The sequence below is a fragment of the Leiobunum rupestre genome, chromosome 3 (assembly GCF_980474605.1).
Source record: "Leiobunum rupestre chromosome 3, qqLeiRupe1.1.hap1, whole genome shotgun sequence".
Taxonomy (NCBI): Eukaryota; Metazoa; Arthropoda; class Arachnida; order Opiliones; family Sclerosomatidae; genus Leiobunum; species Leiobunum rupestre.
Window position 1 is genome coordinate 30,026,411 of NC_143386.1, and position 21,049 is coordinate 30,047,459.

A 21,049-nucleotide genomic window follows, 5' to 3' on the forward strand; every position below is an offset into this window, starting at 1 on the left:
AAAAAATGACCATAAACGAGAAGGATAGAAATGCTGAACTACGCTATGCTGGAAGAAATTTGAAGAGCGTAAATGCTATCTTTGCTAAGCTATTTTGAAATGAGTAGCTTGAAATGCTAAGATTTGCTGGATTTGAAAACTAAAAAATATCTCGCGCTTTCAAAGGAAACGCGTTAAATAGAACAAATCTACAGGAAGAAAAACCTTTATTGAGACTAGTTTCAACTGAAACTGAACATAAAAACCCAAACAAACGCCATCAATTTAAAAACAATATCTAACAAAGTTCATAAATACAAAATACGTCTGTAATAAATGCGTCCACCAAATGAGTTGTTGTAAGACGTTTTCTAAGTTTATGAAATATACATTAAAAAGTAAATAAATTGGAAAAAATTAAATAATTAAAATGAACATGGGCTTTCGTTGGTTTCTCCTTCGGGAGGGTACTCGATCTTGATCGGGGTGTCTTGGCGACATTCCAACTCTTCTCTCTTAAAGACTGGCGAAACCGGAAATTGGTCGATGAAGTCATAAAAAGGCTCTCGTTTGACGCTGCTGACGTCGATGTTGGGGCATTCAAAGCCGGAAACCCTTTCTCTGTCGATGGTTGCGGTGTCAGCCTCAGCTTCGCCAACTTCCGCTTTCACGGCGTGGACGCGGTGGGTCTTTTCAGTGGGAGATTTAATCTGTTCCTTCGTCAAACGTCGCTGTAGCACCAAACAATACCTACCACCGTTTTGATGACCAGAGGAGTCAAATTTACGTGGTTGAGATTGGAAATGTGAATCTTGCTGGTGACTGTTCGATATGCCAATTTGGTTTCCAGATGCACCATGAACTCGAAGGTGACCTTCGAAGGTTTTATTGGGGTATTTGTGGGTCTTTTCCCCTGCAGCGTGCCGTGCTCTTTCGTGGCGAAGTACTATGTATTTATGTTTGGCCCGATATAGGCACTTCGTACATCTAAAGGGCTTCTCGTCCGAGTGTCTTCTTTTGTGCTTGATCAAATAACCCTTACTCACAGACGCGTAGCTACACTGATCACACTGAAATGATTTTTCACCTGAGTGATTTCTTTTGTGGAAAATCAAACCACTCTTACGTGCAGACGCGTAGCTACACTGGTCACACCGAAATGGTTTTTCGCCGGAGTGAGTTCTTCTGTGGGCAATCAAATCGGTCTTACGTACAGACGCGTACCCACACTGGTCGCATTGAAATGGTTTTTCGCCGGAGTGAATTCTTTTGTGCTTGATCAAATAACCCTTACTCACAGACGCGTAGCTACACTGATCACACTGAAATGATTTTTCGCCGGAGTGAGTTCTTCTGTGGGCAATCAAATCAGTCTTACGTACAGACACGTACCCACACTGGTCGCATTGAAATGGTTTTTCGCCGGAGTGAATTGTTTTGTGCTTAACCAAATAACCCTTACTCACAGACGCGTAGCTACACTGATCACACTGAAATGATTTTTCGCTGGAGTGAGTTCTTTCGTGGACAATCAAACTACTCTTCTTTGCAGACGCGTACCCACACTGGTCGCATTGAAAAGGTTTCTCGCCAAAGTGAGTTATTTTGTGGCAAATCAAAGCACTCTTGCGGCTCGTTGCGTAATCACACTCTGTACACTTTAATTTTTTTTCTTCCTGGCCACTCATTTTGCCACAATCACGCTTTATAAGTTTGGTTCAAAGTTTCTTTTGGAATTTTGAATTTGTCTCACAAATACAACCAGAAAGTCTTGTATTGTTCGTTATCGATAAAACCACTTCTAGAAATTCCTGAAATAATGTAAAATTTAAATAAAAAGGAATTATAAAATATTTCTTTAAAAACCGATTCGGCGGCCAGCCCTCGTAAGAGCAAGATTTCAATGAAAACATTTATGTTCAACTCAGGCGAGCCAACATTTTTAACAATCAAAGTTGGCTAACACGAGTCAGGAACCGCATAGATACGTTTCGGTCCCGCAGCGTAAATTCCCAAAAAATTATAATTTTTACGTCCATTTACAGGATACCTCCTTTCAAGAATGTATTTGCTCCTTTTGTAGGTTTTATGATTTTATTGGCATGAGATCGCAAAATATTCTGTTCGGAGTAAGAGTGGACTATCTATAGTTGTAAGTCGGGAAACTTTCAACAGAAAATTTCCTTATATTTCCGAGAAAAAGAAAAAAAAAGTATTCATTCCATGATTAGCCTAATATTGTTCGCAAAGGACCCCGCACACTTAACATTGATTTTGGTTCCCGGTGAAATTTCATTAAATTTGGATATGATAGAGATTAGGTGATCCCGAACAACGTTTTAAAGGAGTGAAATTTTCTGAGAAGTACAGTTCGCCCGCCAGAGGGGCACGAAAGTCGTCGAAACCGAAAAATAGCAAAACCATTTCTCCTATACGAAATTGCTGTGCGTGTATTGTAAAAAAATATTTACCAATAATAATGTTGAAATTGTCATTTCAACAAGATTCAAACCTGATCATATACTCATGAACTATCAACACAATATTTCAAAATAATTATTTAAATAAAACAAATGGTATTAGTTAATATACCGGTTTTAAATAAAGAAAATAAATTTAAAGTCTAGGTATATCTATCTGATTTAAATAACAAAGAAATTCATTGAAATAAACTAAAAAAATTAATTCATTGAATTAAACGAATGAAATGGTAAAAGCTTATTTATTGGTTTCAAATGATAAAGAAATTCTTTGAAAAAACTTAAATGGTTTAAACTTCTATATCGGTTTTAAATAATAATTAATTTCAATAACATTATCTGTTAATAATTAAAATAAAACATCAAAAGCAATTTCGTATAGGAGAAATGGTTTTGCTATTTTTCGGTTTCGACGACTTTCGTACCCCTCTGGCGGGCGATCTGTACGTCTTAGAAAATTTCACTCCATTGAAACGTTGTTTGGGATCACCTAATCTATATCATATCCAATTTTAATAAAATTTCACCTTGAACCAAAATCAATGTTAAGTGTGCGGGGTCCTTTAAATTTCGCGACATTTTCGCCTCATTATTTCGAATCCAAAAGTAAATCTTAACCTCTAGACTAGTCTAGAATACGATACAATTTTTTATTTTTGCAATTTAATTTTTTCGGAAAATTAACAATTGTAGGACTAGCTGTGGGAAACGGAAATATTTTTAACCCAGCAGATAACTCGCCTATCTTTCCCGCTAAAAATGAAAACACCGTATTCCTACGGCCTCTTTAAAATAAAAACGATTTTTGTGACCAAGGGTTAGTTACAAGTTTATTCAAATTGGTAATTTCCATACATATCTTTTGAATTGATCCCAAAAATTCAAAATATTAATCTTGCTTACCTTTATTAAATTTCATTTATAATACTTAGTATTAGAAGAGGAAGTATTTGTAGAATGAGGAGTAATTATCTGTGTAAGGCTGTAAGCTAACAAACCGCCGTTAATTCGCCGAAAAAGGTTTCACGAAAGATATATTTGAATACAGTAGAACTCACGAAATTAAAAAAAAATTATTCGAATGTTAGACGATACTAAATCACGTATAACTTTCATAGATGGCGCCAGTTTCACTATTCAAAAACAATTAGAACTAAACTAGCTTCATATAAAAACAAAATGATTAAATCAAAGCCTGAATAACGCAAAAAACTATGAAATTAACAAAATAATGATAAACAAACTTTACAAATATTTAAATATCACGAAACCTGACAGAAATTGATCAAAATAAAAACTGAATAATACCAAAATGGTGAAATGAACAATATAATAAAAAGTTAATATTAACGAATTAACATTAATTACACCCAAGTTATCGAGAAATATCGTCTTTGAAAATCGGGGAGAAAAACGACAAATCTATGTTCTTCGTACAAATTGGTTACGTAATTTCGCGTCATAGCTCGCTAACGGCCAAGTAGATCTCTTCCGCATTAATTTATGCTACTCTACGCTATTAACCCTTTCGATTAAAAGAAAAACTAGACTGGTAACTCTTATATTTCTAGAGAAATATCGTCTTGAAAATCGGGGAGAAAAACGACAAATCTTTATTCTTCATACAAATTTCGCGTCATGTCTCGCTAACAGCCAAGTAGATCTCTTCCATATTAATATATGCTACTCTAAGCTATTTAACCTTTCAATTAAAAGCAAAACTAGACTGGTAACTCTTATATTTCTAGAGAAATATCGTCTTGAAAGTCGGGGAGAAAAACGACAAATCTATGTTCTTCGTACAAATTAATTTCGTGTCATATCTCGCTAACGGCCAAGTAGATCTCTTCCATATTAATATATGCTTTTAGCAAGATATGACGCGAAATTACGTAACCAATTTGTACAAAAAACATAGATTTGTCGTTTTTCTCCCCGATTTTCAAGAAGATAATTCTCTAGAAATAAAAGAGTTACCAGTCTAGTTTTGCTTTTAATCGAAAGGGTTAATAGCGTAGAGTAGCATATATTAATATGGAAGAGATCTACTTGGCCGTTAGCGAGACATGACGCGAAATTTGTATGAAGAATAAAGATTTGTCGTTTTTCTCCCCGATTTTCAAGACGTTATTTCTCTAGAAATATAAGAGTTACCAGTCTAGTTTGTCTTTTAATCGAAAGGGTTAATAGCGTAGAGTAGCATTTATTAATATGGAAGAGATCTACTTGGGCGTTAGCGAGATATGACGCGAAATTACGTAACTAATTTGTACGAAAAACATAGATTTGTCGTTTTTCTCCCCGATTTTCAAGAAGATATTTCTCTAGAAATATAAGAGTTACCAGTCTAGTTTTGCTTTTAATCGAAAGTTTAAATAGCTTAGGGTAGCATATATTAATGCGAAGGAGATTTACTCGGCCGTTAGCGAGATATGACGTGAAATTACGTAACCAATTTGTACGAAGAACAAAGATTTGTCGTTTTTCTCCCCGATTTTCAAAGACAATATTTCTCGATAACTTGGGTGTAATTAATGTTAATTCGTTAATATTAACTTTTTATTATATTGTTCATTTCACCTTTTTGGTATTATTCAGTTTTTAATTTGATCAATTTCTGTCAGGTTTCGTGATATTTAAATATTTGTAAAGTTTGTTTATCATTATTTTGTTAATTTCATAGTTTTTTGCTTTATTCAGGCTTTGATTTAATCATTTTGTTTTTATATGAAGCTAGTTTAGTTCTAATTGTTTTTGAATAGTGAAACTGGCGCCATCTATGAAAGTTATACGTGAGTTAGTATCGTCTAACATTCGAATAATTTTGTTTGAATTTCGTGAGTTCTACTGTATTCAAAAAAATCTTTCGTGAAACCTTTTTCGGCGAATTGACGGCGGTGTGGATGATTTCCCTGCCTTCAATCTACCGATTTCTGAAAGTATAAAAAGATAATATTTATAATGCGGTGGAGTACCCGATGAAACAAAATTAAGCTATGGACGCAATTACGGCTTCGAACATTACAAATTTAAACTTTAATAACAAACGAAAATATTATATAACCCACTTAAACTTAGTTTACCATTAAAAATAACAAAGAAAAAGCCAGGGTTATCAAAATTTACAAATAAAAGCTTTAATTACTAAGAAAACTAAAACAGATGGCGCTAACGGTGTCTTGTATTTTTCGACCGCGTTTTTTAAATTTTTCTTAATTTATTAAAATTTGAGAGTCGAAATTAAAGTCAATGATACTACAGTACGTGGTTAATCAGTTATGAATAGGAAAAGTTATTGAAATTAATATTATTTTAATTTTATAAGATTAATAATCAATTAATTTGTGTGGGGGTGATTAGAGCAGACCGAATATTACCGTTAACGAAATTTAAAGATAGATACTACACCTAATTAATCCATTGGCCATAATTTATTAAAAAATGCAACTCCTATAGACGAAACATTGAAGGCGCTTAAAACGGATCACATTTACCATTTTAGTTTGGATTTATTAAATTATGACAAGGCCAACCAGTTTTAAACTAACGTCAATGATACTACAATAAATATAAATAACGGTAAAGAATTAATTTGATGTTTCTGTTTTCTTTTTGGTTTATACATTTTCCTTTTCGTTTGAACCTTCATCGCATTCTATTATAATTTAATTTTTATAATCGTATGTTTAATAGAGCAACGTGTAATTTCTTTTCTTTTCGGGAAGACTTTCCGTATGGTTGTAGAGCCAAAAATAGGCCTATAAAGTACAAATAGAGGTTTCTTCAATTTTAAATATACAATCATCTATGGTAGGCCTATATTCGTTAATAAAAGTTCGGTAATGGGTTCCAGATGTTCGATTTAAAGGCACTGGTCGCCAAGTGAAAGTTTATGGGCTTTGGTTCAGCGGCGAGTCTTTGGCCAAGATTCTCCCTGGACCCCCGAGGTCGAAGATTGTGGGTGACCACAGCGATGAGATAGCGAAGCTTCACTCTCTTATTTTATTGAAATATTCTTAAGTAATTGTAACGCCGTTTAGCCATTTTATGACTGAGAGTGGCTAGCGAGGACCATTACTAGTTTTATTTTTTTTTATTTTATATTTTATTTTATATTTTATATTTTATATTTTATATTTTATATTTTTTACATATTTTACATATTTTACATATTTTATATATTTTATATATTTTATATATTTTATATATTTTATATATTTTATATATTTTATATATTTTATATATTTTATATATTTTATATATTTTACATTTTATTTTATTTTTTTATTTTTTTCAAAATAAAATTTATTTAAAAACCAAAACAAAATTACAAACCGGCATATTTACATATTTACATTCAGTATTCCTTAAAATACAAACAAATTGACAAGATCGGGATTAAGTGAAATTTTTTGGGTGCAATCTATCTGGCATATTTTACTTTCTTTTAAAAGTTTTAAAAAATTACGCTCATTTCTCTTCTCCATTTCTTGATGGTAAGTGCATATTCTTAATAATTTTATAAAGAAATTATCTTTTATCTTTTGTTTCATGTTGGCATTTCCTAAATTCATGGCTTCGTTGTATGCAAAATATATAATTATTTTTCCAATATCATACAATAATTGTTTCACCTGTAGATTTTCTATATTTCGTTCCTCAACGTTATACCAATATTCAATGTTTTTAAAGTTAAAATCCTTATTAAAACTTTGAACTATTTTTGTAATTTGTTCTAGAAGCCATTTTGTCATTTCACACTCTAAATACATATGTTTGAGGTTTCCTATTTCTTTGGAGCAGAAGGGACACATTGGGGACAAATTAAAAATTTTATGTGCCACATTTGGTGTTATTAAATTTCCCTTTAAGGTTCTGTACAATATGTTTGCTTCCTTACCAGTGAAATGGTAGAGCCAAATGTTTCTGTAATTAATTTTTATCTCATCATCAGTTAAATTAAATAAATTTAAAGCACTATCTTTTAAATTTTTCATATTTTTACAATAAATTATATTTTTTATATCGGCTTTTTCACATTCTATCAATTTTTTTAACTCTTTCTTAGCTTTTATTTTTATATCGCTATAATATGAGACAGGATCAGGAGTGCCTTCTTCCCAGGTATATATTTCATCCATGGGAAAAGACTTTGCAATGTCAGTGACAAAATTTTTAAATTCTCGGTTTAGTGCTCTCTGGGAAGGAGCACTAATATTTAGGCCACCTTTTAAGAAAGGGTTGCACCAAAGCTTCGTATTTGTATTAAAAATTTGGTGGATAAAAAGGAATTTTAGCTCGATCCATTTCTTGTTAAATTTGGTTTCTGTAGTAAATGGATTGTGCTGAATTGGTAAACTAATAAACTGTTGTAAATTGACTGGTTTTCCTAGTTGTAATTCCATTTTCATTAAAAAGCTAAAAACATTAACATAAAATTGTGGTATAAATTTAAAATCAAGATAAACATTTTTAAAACAGAAAACTACAGCCTCCAAACCATAGTGATTTGTTTTCCTTAGATAATTATTGAAAAAATGTAATTCTGCACTATGACTTTGGTTTGATAATAACCTTTTAAATTTCGACGTTATAAACACCTGCCACTGAATATCTAGAGTTTTCAAGCCTAAGCCTCCCTCGTCTACTGTCCGCGTGACTACATCTTTACTCGACCAATGTTTGTCAGAGTCCCAAATATAAGTTAAACACGTTTTTAGTATCGTTTCTGAAATTTTTGTTGGACGTTTTAAAAGCGGTAAATGATAATAGTATTTACTAATTTCTTGGTTACACAACTGCGTGCGGGCTTTAAAGGACAAGCGAGGCTTTAAATCGGTATAGCTAGTTAGCCTGTCGGTAAATTCAGTTTGAAGGTTATCATAAAAATTGTCTTGCCCAATATTACCAACTTTGAAATTTACTCTTAGAATTTTTATTTCGGTATTATTCCATTTTATGTCCAAGGGAGTATCAAAGCGATGACGCCACGCACCTAACCACAAACCGCAGCTTTTTTCTAAATTTATTTTTGCGTTGCTAAAATTACAATATCTGGCACATTCGTCGCGTAAAATCGTAAGTCCTTGATCGGTTGATATAAAGTGGGTACAGTCGTCTGCAAAGGCCATATTTGTTAAAGGGCGTGGTATAAAAGGTAGGATTAAACTATGTTCACATAGTTCCTTCCTAAGATGACAAAGAAATGGTTCGAGGGATAACACAAATAGGAAGCTTGACAGTGGGTCCCCTTGGCGAATTCCCTTTTTAATAGGAAAATTCGCCGTTACGTTATTGTTGACTTTGATGCGCGCTTCGGCACATCGATAGGTCGACCTTATAAATTTTATAATCGTATCACCAATATTGATATGTTCCAGAAAAGAAAACAAATAACTATGGGCCACCCTATCAAAGGCTTTAGTTTGATCTAGTGAGACAATTGCAAGTTTCTCACCCGAAAAATTGTTAAAATGATAAACAACGTCTCTGACTACAGTTAGGTTTGATTGGATGTTCCTATGTGGAATGCTTGATGTTTGGTCTTCGTGGATAACATGTTGAATTATGCCCCGAATCCTATTTGCTAAGCATTTTGACATTATTTTATAATCAACATTCAATAAAGATATTGGCCTCCAGTTTGCCAAATCTAACGGGTCCCCTTTCTTATATAATAGCACAATTATCGCTCTGGTGAAGGAGCTCGGAATATCAGTTAAGTTTAAAATAGAGTTAAAAACATTTTGTAAAACATCACCAATTAAAAACCAGAAGAAATTATAAAATTCATTTGACAAGCCATCGACACCTGGCGATTTACCTTTTTTTAAAAACTTAATCACATCTCGAATTTCTTTTTTCGAAAAATCTCCTTCACATGTGCCTTTCTCTATTTCGGTCAATTTCGGTAAAATTGATATATACTAAGTACTATCCGGTACCGGATCGTATTGGTAGAGGTGAGTATAAAATTTGTTAGTTTCCAAATATAGGTCTGTTTGAGAATTGGTTGTTAATCCATTTGCTTTCTTTACAGCTACAAGTCTATTGATAGCCTTTGCACGTTCTTCCTGAAGCAGTTTAAACGCAGAGTATTTTATCGCGCACCTGGAATCGATGTGCGCCCGTGTCATCATCGCTTCCGCTTTTTCAGTTTGGATGCACTCTAATCGTTTGGTAATTATCACTCTTTCGTCACTTAATAAGTTATTATTTTCTAGTTTTTGTAATAAGTCACTAATTTCTTCGTTTTTTTAGTGGTTGACTTGTACGTATATTCTTTTACAACGCTTTTAATTTTATATTTAACGCTTTCCCACCATTAGCTTCGCTCATTTCGGTAGTGCAGTTCTAACTTTAACGTTATCTTGTAACTCTGTATATGTATATATATATGTAAATAAACCAGTTCTCGTAATTTTATCCTCGTCGTCATCCTTTCGGGAGCTTTGCTGTTTGCCGTTGAGCAATTACTTCAACAGTAATTCTACTTTCTGGCGGAACGAATGGGTATTTCGGCGGGACGATGACTCAAAATTAATCCTTTTCATAAAGTTTTAAGGTTAGTTGGTAAAAATAACTAAAGGGTGAATTCAAATTCAGAGATGACAATGTCCGAGAATCGATATCGTAATTTTCGTCAAGTTTATGATTTTTTAATAAAATAACTTAACGGGCTAATCCAAAAATAATGACCACAAACTTTAAGAACTCATACAGTTCGTTTAGACCAAAAAATTCATAGGGACTCTATTAAAGGACAAACGGCGGACGCGAAGTATTTAAAATCGCAGAAAACGTCGTTTCATCAACAGAGCGCCCTGAGTGACGAAGAACGACCCATTCGTCGCTTCTTACATCGATAACTATGCTTTTATAGCAGCCATTTATTCAACTCGTGGCTAGAGATAGGCGTTTGAATAAGAAATTATCCCATTCTTTTTTTATTCCTAACCGAAAATTGTTAAATCGTTGTTTATTCGTATAAAATATTAACCAAAGTTTTTATGATTGATCGAAATTTTGCCGGTTAATTTATTTTCCCCGCCAAGCCGTACTCTTCTCGTGGCGAAAACGCCAAATGACCGAGAAAACCCTTACCCGATAACACTATCAAAGGAGAATCTACCCTACAAATTTTAGTTGTTCGTAAATTAAAAACCAGTTGGCAAGCCAAAATATACCTCTCCTCGAAAGAGTTTCAAATTTTCAGTGAAGCGTAACATGTATCCGTGGTTCTGTTGTAGAACGCTCACCTGTCGTGCAGGAGGGCTCCGAGAGTTAACAAGAGGTCACGGAAATTTAAGTACACACAATCCTCCCAATGTATTAACTATATTTCAAATATTAAATTTATATTTGAACAAATTTCCGTTCATCTTGTACTTTAACTTAATAAACCCAACATAAATTTTATCGAAAACGAATTTTTCGAGTTACCTGGTTTTGGAAATAAGGTAGTGAAACGCAAACACTTCAATTTAAATACATTTTTAGTTAAAACTAATTTTTTCAAGTCACCAGGTTTTGGAAATGAAGTAAGGAAACGTGAACACGATAATATAAATTAATTTTTAGACAAATATAATTTTTCGAGTTACCTGGTTTTGGAAATGAGGTAATGGAACGTGAACACGTAAATTTAAATTAATTTTTAGACAAACCGAATTTTTCGAGTTACCTTGTTTTGGAAATAAGGTAGCGAAACGTGAACACGTTAATTTAAATTAATTTTTAGACAGATCGCATTTTTCGAGTTACCTGGTTTTAGAAATAAGGTAGCGAATCGCGAACTAGTTAGATGGCGCCTGTATAGCTCGGCGGAACAGATAAATTAACGGCCAAAATTTAAATTATTCATAAAAATTTCGTTTAACTGTTTATTTATTAATATTATTCGCGGTTATAAATCGAATTAATATGCCAAAAATAAGTTTATATCGGATAATTTTCGGCTATGGATAAAAACAAATAAAACGGATATTTCTTATCCAAACGCCGAGCTCTACGCCTGTATCAATTGGCACGAAATTCAAATAAGACAAAAGTGCGTACTCGGGTTGTGGGGTCACGCGAATTGACCAAAATTCTCACTTAAAATTAAAAATTCTGAATGCAACCGAAATCGTAGTTCAGAAATGATCAGTACCAACTAAAAATATAATATTCAAACAATTCACTCTTAATTTTAAAAAAGTACGTACATTTTAAGACGAACAATCCAGAAAAATCACTTAAGTGGGCAAATACCCCCCTTCCGGGGCCCCGATCCCAAAAATTATGAAAATCCCGTCGAGGCAATAATAGTGCCTACCGATTGAGACTGGTCAAAAAATATCTAGTGGCACACTTATTCTTAACTTCTGGGCAAAACAAATATTTAGGGTCACACTTATTTATTACGCGCCTGGTCATACGTTATTCTTATTTTAGGCAAGCTTTCAATGGAATGCGAATATAGCTTCAGCGCGTAAAGAATTCAGGTCTGACGCGAAATAGGTAATTAACTCACTTAAAATTGACTTTTTTTTCCTAAGCTAGAATGGGCCTAGAAGTAACAAAACTTGTGGTTTTTGATCAAATCTTACTTACCTTCTTCCTGTCGTACGACGTGCGTTAAAAGGGCGTAAAACGTTGAGTGTCACACTTATTGTTACTTCTGGGCATACTTTGAAAGCTCGGCGCGAACGGCCTTGAAAAATGCGAGAGGGAAACTGGCGTTTAGAACTCAATAGACACGCGGATTTACAATGTCGGAAGTTGCAGGGGTCGCTATACGCTGTCAAAAAACCTCACTTGGAATTAAAATTAAGCAACCTAATGGCCAATCTAGGTTATATGGAAACCACAGCTATTCAAAAATATAACTATCATGAAAATCGGACTTAAATTAAGGAACGTTATGTAGACTTTTACGCGAAAATATAAAACCGCGAAAATTAGGGTCCCGTAAATTACCCTGGAAACTATACTTAAATTTAATATTTACTGAGATAACTGAAGTTGTATATCCGCTGAATCCTAACCTAACCAAAAATGTTTTTTTTTAATGTTATCGGACTTAATTTTCAATAAAATATCAACAACACAAAGCGAAACCACCAAAAATAGTAAATTGGGCATTTGCCCAACTTCTCGGGCTCCGATCCCAGAAATTACGAAAATCCCGTCGAGGCTATAATAGTGCCTACCAATTGAGATATCAATCGCCTTTGTACCACTAACGTACCGCGAGCAATAGTGTGTACGGCGGCGGCGGCGGCGGCTACACAGTAGGTGATCGTAATACACACAAATCCCTAAGGATTGTGTGTAAAAACGCATTCCTCGTGTTTGCGATTTTTTTTTAAATAACCAAAGAAAATATAAACCTAATTTATTGTTGGCCTGACGTATCAGCTGATCTTGGGGTGAACCGAAACTTGATTTCTCCCTCCAATATCCGTATGCCAAGTATATATGGTACAATCTCAATCTCAAATCCAATTAGAACCAAATGTTTTGCTTTAAAATATATTAATGAACTTTTATTTTAATCATTTTAAGCACACAAAAAACAATTTGAAAATAATGAGTGTATGACCTAGAAGCAAAACGTTTAGATTAGGAAAATTACTTCACTGATAAAATAAATCAGGTCGTTTACAGTTTATCGGCGTGGTCGATCGGAAGAGTATCACTGGTTTAGTAATAGCCGCCATGACCGTATGGGTATCCTCCGCCATAGTGTCCTAATCCTAGTCCACCTCCGACGCCGGGGTATCCTCCGCCATAGTGTCCTAAGCCGAGTCCACTGCCGAGGCCCAAGCCTTTGTTGATGCCCAAGCCTTTGTTGAAGCCCAGTCCACCACCGAGGCCCAAGCCCTTGTTGATGCCAAGGCCGAAACCTCCAATAGCCTGGCCAACGGCGAAGATACAGGCCACGATGACTAGAAAGGCGATCTGCGGAGGAAAATGAATTTCTTAGAGAAAATCCAAATGTTTTTAACTATATGGTTAAATGGCAATAATAATGACTAATTAACTCTTGGCAACATTTTCTAAAAGATTGTTGATCGACTTTGATGCTACGTCTGAATGGAGAAAGCATATCCGAAACCAGTTGTCAAGTTCCATATTTATTTTTGGCACTTGGCGCTAGTTACTTCAAAAATTAACGTGGCAGAACAAGATACATAAAAACGTTTTTTCACGGATTTTAGATACTTTAAAACTGTTAGAGCCATCCGCTGAGACCATTGAGTTGGGAATAAATAAAGGTACAACTAAATCTGGCTGGCGCGGGACCAATTTCTTTCAATAAAAGAGACTTTATCAACTTTATCGTTCTACCGTGGCGTCATCTGTCTCTAGTGGTGGCAACTATATTGCAATTGAATTTTTTCGCGAATCTGATGCGAAATTGAAATGTATGATTACTCGTAACAAACAAACCTTTGAAAATGTTTAAAAATCATTTTATTCCGTCAACACGATCCTTTTTAACACAAGTTACGGTGATTTAGCTAATAATTATTTATTTTTAGCCATATAACATTACAAAATATAGATGGCGCTACCACCTAATTATAAAGATGAATTTCGTACAGTCTTATCAGAACAGGTCCCGCGTAACCCTGGCAACCGAAATTGTAATTTTAATTCTAGCAGTATTATTCCCAATTCAATGGCTGAGACTATGGTTACTTTAAATATACCGGTAATGGTATTACCACTGTGAGTGGATATTTCCCATGTCAAACTCTCATAATTTATTTTTGGAAATTATTATTTTTATTTACCAAAAACCTCATGTTGATGGATTGAAGGTTTCCATGACGACGTAGCAATGTAAAGCCGAATAGACTGATACTCCTATTCGGCTTTCCGTTGCTACGCAACGCGTTTTGAAATTTAATGTTTAAGCTTAGTTTCTCTTTTCGGTGTAATAGTCGCAAGCCAGATTTCCCTCACGGTACTGATGAGTCTGTAATAGGAAGAAACCGGTCTACCGTTGGAATTTCTGGCTAATTTATTTAATTTAATTTAGTTTATCAATCGAAGATCTATTTGGTCTAGAGGTCGGTAACGGTTAATCATTATCCATGATTAAATTGTTTACATTTTTTCCCCAAAAAAAAATCAAAGAAATTTACCGGATAATATTTCGGAAAATGGGTAAAAAACATGTATTTATCGTAAAATTTGAGCTTTTTATCGAAAAAAACGTCTTTTTTCCGATTAATTTTACAAATTTATCGAAAAAATTAATCGGATAATACAGAAATATAAATTACTTGATCAAAACATTTTACGAATAATTTTGAGAGCTTTATCTATTGAATAAAAGTTAACCATCCCCGACCTCTAATTTGGTCCGAGTTTAACGTCTTTTTGTTTGCTGAAAGACGTATCGGTACGAGCTATTTATTTAATTTAATTTAATTTTCTTCAAATTTGTTTAGGGTTTAACTTTTTGTTCCCTCCTTTTAATGGACTAATCTACTTATTCGCTACTCGTTTCATTCTCCGCATTACAGTCCATAGGTATATAGTTCCTTTTAACTTATCATACCATTTATACTTCAATTGGGCTAGATTAATTAATCCGTTAATCTACGGATTTTCTTAGGATAATATACGTTTTAACGTTTAATTCCGAAGTAGTTTTCATTCTCAGCTAGAGATTTTGATTTACATCGAATGTACACTTAATGGACCGTTAAGAACACGTTCACGAATTTAATTTATTAGAAATTTACGTTTCGTATCGTGAATTTGTACTTCAATATGAAACGTAACGTCACTAAAGAGTAAAGCTACTAGAAAATGAAGATTAGTAAAGCTATTTAACTAATTCACTCGGTGAATGGATAAATATACGCTTATAAAAGGGGTCCCAGTTGCTGACCAAGACACATTCTGCCTTCGACTTCTGATATTTACAGGTCGTCAAGAAAATATCTAACCCATCAACATGAAATATACTATACTATTTTAACTAAATTGAAGTGAATAAAACAATGTAATTAATTCCCCTCTAGAATAGATCACCTTGTTAGTCATCTTGGCCGTCAGCCTGGCCGCTGGCCTCGGCTTTGGAGGGCTGGGACTAGGCCACTACATCAGGACCGGAGGACTCTATCCCGCAGTTCCCGCTTACGGCCACGGTTTCGGACGATGCATTCCTTACTAAACCCACGCCACCATTGTCTGAGATATGTCTCCACCCGAAGTGGGCGTGGTCGATAATACTTTATCATCATTTCACTATTTTCACAGATTCGTCAAAAATAATATAATATATAATTTTCCCTGTAACCTTCGTGTTTTGTTTTATAAGTATAATTTAATACAGTCGTAATGAAGCAAATAAAATATCTCTTGCATGAAAAGTATTCAAATCCTTAATTCTACCGCTATTGGGAAAATTCGAAAACAAAATTGGGAAAAATTATTGGCTAGCGTGGGCTCGCTTTACAATTTCGCGATTATCAATGCCAGTAGAAATGAACTTTTAACTTACCATAGACTTCATGTTGATGGGTTTGTGAATTTCTGGACGACTTGTGAATGAAGAATGGCAAAGTCTGACTGTGCCTTAGCCAGCAACTGGGACCTCCTTTTATACCCAAATTTGAAAGCGCTAATCAGTTCAGTGTGTACGCCGCTTAATTGCTTCGTTAAATTCCATTTTTCAAGTGGCTTTCCTTTGAAACGGATGAAGTTTTCAAGTTCAATTTTAAAGTATTTTTAATCCGAGATTAGTATTGCTATCAATAGTTTTCCTCGAGAAACTATAACTATTTCACCAGTTAGGATTCGGGTTCTTGCATATTTACGAGAAACTGTTGTTGAAAATTAACTTAGCTAGTAATACCAAGAAAGCAATCCCCCTTTCCGGAAGACTTTCCACAACAGTCTCAGGCTTTTACGGGAATGTTGAAATCAGAGGCCACAGTTACTGCTACGTATTCTCTATTAACCTGAATAAATTCTTGGTAGGGAAATGTTTGGTCCAGATGAGTGTGCTGATTTCTGTAATGCGACTTTGGGTTAACTCTCGCGAAGAAATGCCTACCATGGAAGCACGAGTGCACATAGTTAAAGATGGTGCACGCGTAAGAAATTCCTAAACTGTAAATGCTTTTATTTTTATTACATGTTCTTTTGGAACTTGCGCACAAAGCATCTATTTAGAGGTGCTATTAAGTGCAAGGTTCCTTTATTAGTTTATAATTTCGTTTAACGTGTGTCAGTTCCCTATCTTCCACGTGGACCACGTGTTCAATTTTGACTGAGAGCCATTTCTGAAAGTCCACACATTTTTGTTACACTTCGGAGTAAGTCATTAGGCCCAAATAATCGCTGTTTGCCTCGTCTTCACTGTGAGCACTAGCAGTGGTGTAGACAAAAGGGGGGGGGCTTTACGGGTCCAGACCCTTCCCTTGGGTCTACTTTTTACTGTACTGAATTCCCCCATTGTCGCCCCCCTTTTAACATTCACATACTTCGAGCTAGTAGCAACAAACACACTGCACCCCACGCAAGGAAAACGCAAGTAGAGGGAAAGTGAGGTCGACCCATCAGTCCCGGGGTCGGGGTCAGGTTCGGGATCGGGGTCCGGGATTTAAGGGGTGAAATGAGGGTAAAATCGTCCAAAAGTCAATGTATTTAGGGTATTTCTCGCGACGATTTGTTTTCCCGTATATCAACATATTGTGTCCAGGCCAACTTGTTCATTTATCTACGCTTATCTCGAAAGATACTTGAACGTATATCTTATCAAGTTTTATCGTACGGAATAAGTTGAAATGATGTAAAAATTGATAACCTAGGCGACGCGTGCGCAGATTACCCCGGGGGACGCGGTTAATTTGAATTTAAGAGTGTTTTGACGTCATGGAATATTCGTTGTTAAAGTAGAATGGAAATATTTTTAAACCTCATTTTAATATCATTGTAGTACTTAAATATGCTTGACACTTGAACCAATCTCACGAGTATTTCTTAAAACGAATATCTCGATCGCGTTTTATCGTACGAAATAAGTGGAAATTATGTAAGTTGTATGATACTTGATAACCTAGGCAGGAAGATAGCGCGCGCGTGCGCGGATTACCTGGGAGGCGCGGATTGCCCGGGCGCGCGGTTAATTTGAATTTAAAACATGGATTCCCTCTCCGAAATAATTCATATACCCAAAATTGGACCGCAAGTTTTTTTTCTTTTAGGGGAATCTCTATGGGAGTTTAACATTACAATAAAGCTAATAGGTCCAGTTTGGGGTACTTGTGGTCCGAAATGGGGTACATAGGGCCGAAAATGGCGACTTTGGTCGTTTTAAGGGTACTTTTGGTCAATTTTGGTCCATTTTTGGGTACATCAGAAAAGCAGTTGGAAAAACGAAGAGCCTTATTTTTTTTTCCACCCATCTCCAAACTCCAAAAATTTATTGCTTTAATTTATTTATCGCTTCCGTAGGTATAAAATAAGATAAAAACCACTTACCTATATTTTAATTACGGTAAATTAAAAATACTTAATTAGTGTACTAAGTTACGTTTAAAAGAACCTTTTGTAACAATTCCAATATGTAAATATAGGTATAAGGATTGAAAAAATACTTAAAGTGGTTTTACTGATAAACTCTAAAGGAATTTAACTTTAAAGGGTATCTTAGATTATTGTTTTTAATTTTATTCAAGTTGAAAACGTATTAAGAGTCTTTCAAAGTACTATAAAAGGATTTTATTTACGAACTTAATTCATATTTTCTTCAAACTTTCAATTCGCTTTTATTACTATTTAAATACGGTAAAATATAATTCTTATACACAAATAGAGTCAGAAAGATACTATAAAACACTAAAATTAAAATTAAATTAAATTTGTGTGGATAAGATTTGTAAATATCATTTTGAAACTAATAACTTTCACGCTTTATTTAAGTCAAGCCAATAAAAACAATTACCTATATTTTAAATACGGTAAAATATAAATACATTTCCGATATGTAAATAGGTAGAATAACACTATGAAAAGTTCCTTTTTCTTCTTTTAATACGACAACACACAACTCTGATACGCAAATATATAAAGAAAATATAAAAAAAATTTACTCTACGTTCGATACGTTAAAATACATTTCCGATACACAAATATAGATAAAGAAATACTATAAAATGTAAAAAGGTAGAAAAATACTACACATTAACCATTATGAATTTAAGCTTACAACATCCTTCACGTATAGAGCATAACATATATGTTCAGAGTTAACTTGTTTCCTCGTTATCTTTATCGCATGTGTTTTAAATAGCGTATGGAATAAGTTAAGAATGTACTGAAATGGTGTATGTTTAAACCTCGTAGAATAAAGAGTAAAACATATGTTCAGAGTCGGCTTGATTACTAAAGCGAATAACACAGAGACGTTTCCGGTATAGTCACGTAGGAAGAAAAATACTACAACACTCTCTATCCTCTACATTCAACACGTTAAAATATACTTCCGAAATGCCAATATAGGTAGTAAAATACTACAAAATCTCTATACTTTACCGTCAATACGTTAAATTACATTCCAATATGTAAATATAGGAGGAAAAATACTACAAAAGCCTCTTTTCTTGGCGTTCAATATGTTAAAATAGATTTCTGAAATGAAAATGTAGGTAGTAAATACTACAAAATCTCTATACTCTACCTTCAATACGTTAAATTACATTCCAATATGTAAATATAGGTAGTAAATACTACAAAAGCCTCTTTTCTTGGCGTTCAATATGTTAAAATAGATTTCTGAAATGCAAATATAGGTAGTAAATACTACAAAAGCCTCTTTTCTTGGCGTTCAATATGTTAAAATAGATTTCTGAAATGCAAATATAGGTAGTAATTACTACAAAAGCCTCTTTCTCTACGTTCAATTCGTTAAATTAATGATATGCCTCCGATCGAATCGTTCATTTTTTCCTATTTAAATATACGCATTTAAATTAGAATTGCTTCTAGTGTTCGGCAGTCGATTAATTTTTATCCACAAATTTTCCGATTTATTTATAAAACGTTGGTAAAAAGAATATAATTTTAACTTATTTAATTGTGTTTTTTACCCAACCAAGCATTTATTTGAATAAAAGTGGTATTTATTTAAATAACCAATAGTTAAATAAAAATTGTTAAATGTTTAAATAATCGAAAGTGAACAAGCCTATTTTTTAAATAAAACAAACAGACTTTAGAGTTGATAAGATTTGTAAATATCATTTGAAACTAATAATTTTCACGCTTTATTTAAGTCAAGCAATTACATTTTTAAAAATGAAAGAAGTTAAACAATATAAAAATTTTGTAAATATTGTACATATTTTTAGGTAATAAAGAAATTAAGAAATGTTTTAATTAAAATATCTTTCATTTTCTACTACATTTTTAAAAATGAAAGAAGTTTAACAATATAATTATTCTAATATAATTTCAAAATCAGGTATTATTTAAAGTACAAATGCATAATTTAGTGAAGAAATTCTTATTTAAATACTTTTATTTAATTAATTTGTGTATCTGAAATGTATTTATTGAAAAATAAGTGGGTTTTACTATTTATCACGGTTTTATATATATATATATATATATATATATATATATATATATATATATATATATATATATATATATTGGTATTGTTACAAAAGGTTCTTTTAAACGTGACTTAGTACATTAATTTATTTTGGAAGTTCAAAACTTATTAAGAGCCCTTCAGAGTACTATAAAAGGATTTCATTTACAAACTAAATTAATATTTTCTTCAAACTTTCAATTCGTTATAATTTGAATTTAAATGAAAACATCATGGATTATAGGTGCGTAATCTACTATTAGACCAAACGGATTAAAAAATACTTAAAGTAAGTGGTTTTACTGATAAACTAAAGGAATTTAACTTTAAAGGGTATCTTAGATTATTTGATCATTTTGATGGTCAAATAGCCCAGTATGGAACTGCGAGATGATAGTCAGACATTGAGACGCGGGTGGCGCCCGTGCCCCAGCGTCCGCGCCAGTCACGTCGGTGCCCCATTTCACATTTCAGACGTCGACGAAGGCTCGGGGCACCATCAGGGAGAAATTGTTCTGAAAAATAAAATTAAAGATATAAAAACTAACCAATAGTATTTCGAATACCAAATAATTCGACGTATTTGTTTTTGAAATAACTAAATAGTTTGCATATTTGTCAAAAAAAAACTAAAAAAGTAATTGAAATTACTATTAATTTTACTTGCAATAGTAAAATACTAAACCAAATGTATAATTTATATTTTATTTTATTTAATAAATTTAAACTATAATACTAAACTTTTTCAAAAAAAACTTTTACAAACAAAATTTAAAATACACATTTTTAAAATTTAACTACACCAGCTCCAAGTCAGCTAGCGACTTTTTTTTAAGTAACTACTAACTACAATTAAAATCAAAGGATCTGCTATATTTTTCATGCTTTGAAAACAATTCATTAAAATCTCGAGTTTTTAAATATATGTAAAACACGAAGGAGCAGATCTTTTATCACAAGTTTTCAAAAATTATATTTAATTTAG

At 33.3% G+C, this 21,049-nt stretch overlaps 1 protein-coding gene and 1 long non-coding RNA gene across 2 annotated transcripts; both read right to left on the reverse strand.

Annotated features, from left to right (window-relative positions):
- Window positions 1-263: 263 nt before the first annotated feature.
- On the reverse strand, window positions 264-3,440 carry LOC149951420 (uncharacterized). Its single transcript, XM_090170022.1, has 2 exons — window positions 3,363-3,440; window positions 264-1,790 (listed from the first exon to the last, which is right to left on the reverse strand). The coding sequence occupies exon 2, from the start codon at window positions 1,665-1,667 to the stop codon at window positions 405-407; it is 1,263 nt and encodes a 420-aa protein (XP_090026148.1). The 5' UTR covers window positions 1,668-1,790; window positions 3,363-3,440; the 3' UTR covers window positions 264-404.
- A 9,705-nt stretch (window positions 3,441-13,145) lies between these two features.
- On the reverse strand, window positions 13,146-16,010 carry LOC149951421 (uncharacterized). Its single transcript, XR_016479984.1, has 2 exons — window positions 15,967-16,010; window positions 13,146-13,403 (listed from the first exon to the last, which is right to left on the reverse strand). It is a non-coding gene; the product is annotated as an uncharacterized LOC149951421 (long non-coding RNA).
- Between the last annotated feature and the right edge of the window lie 5,039 nt (window positions 16,011-21,049).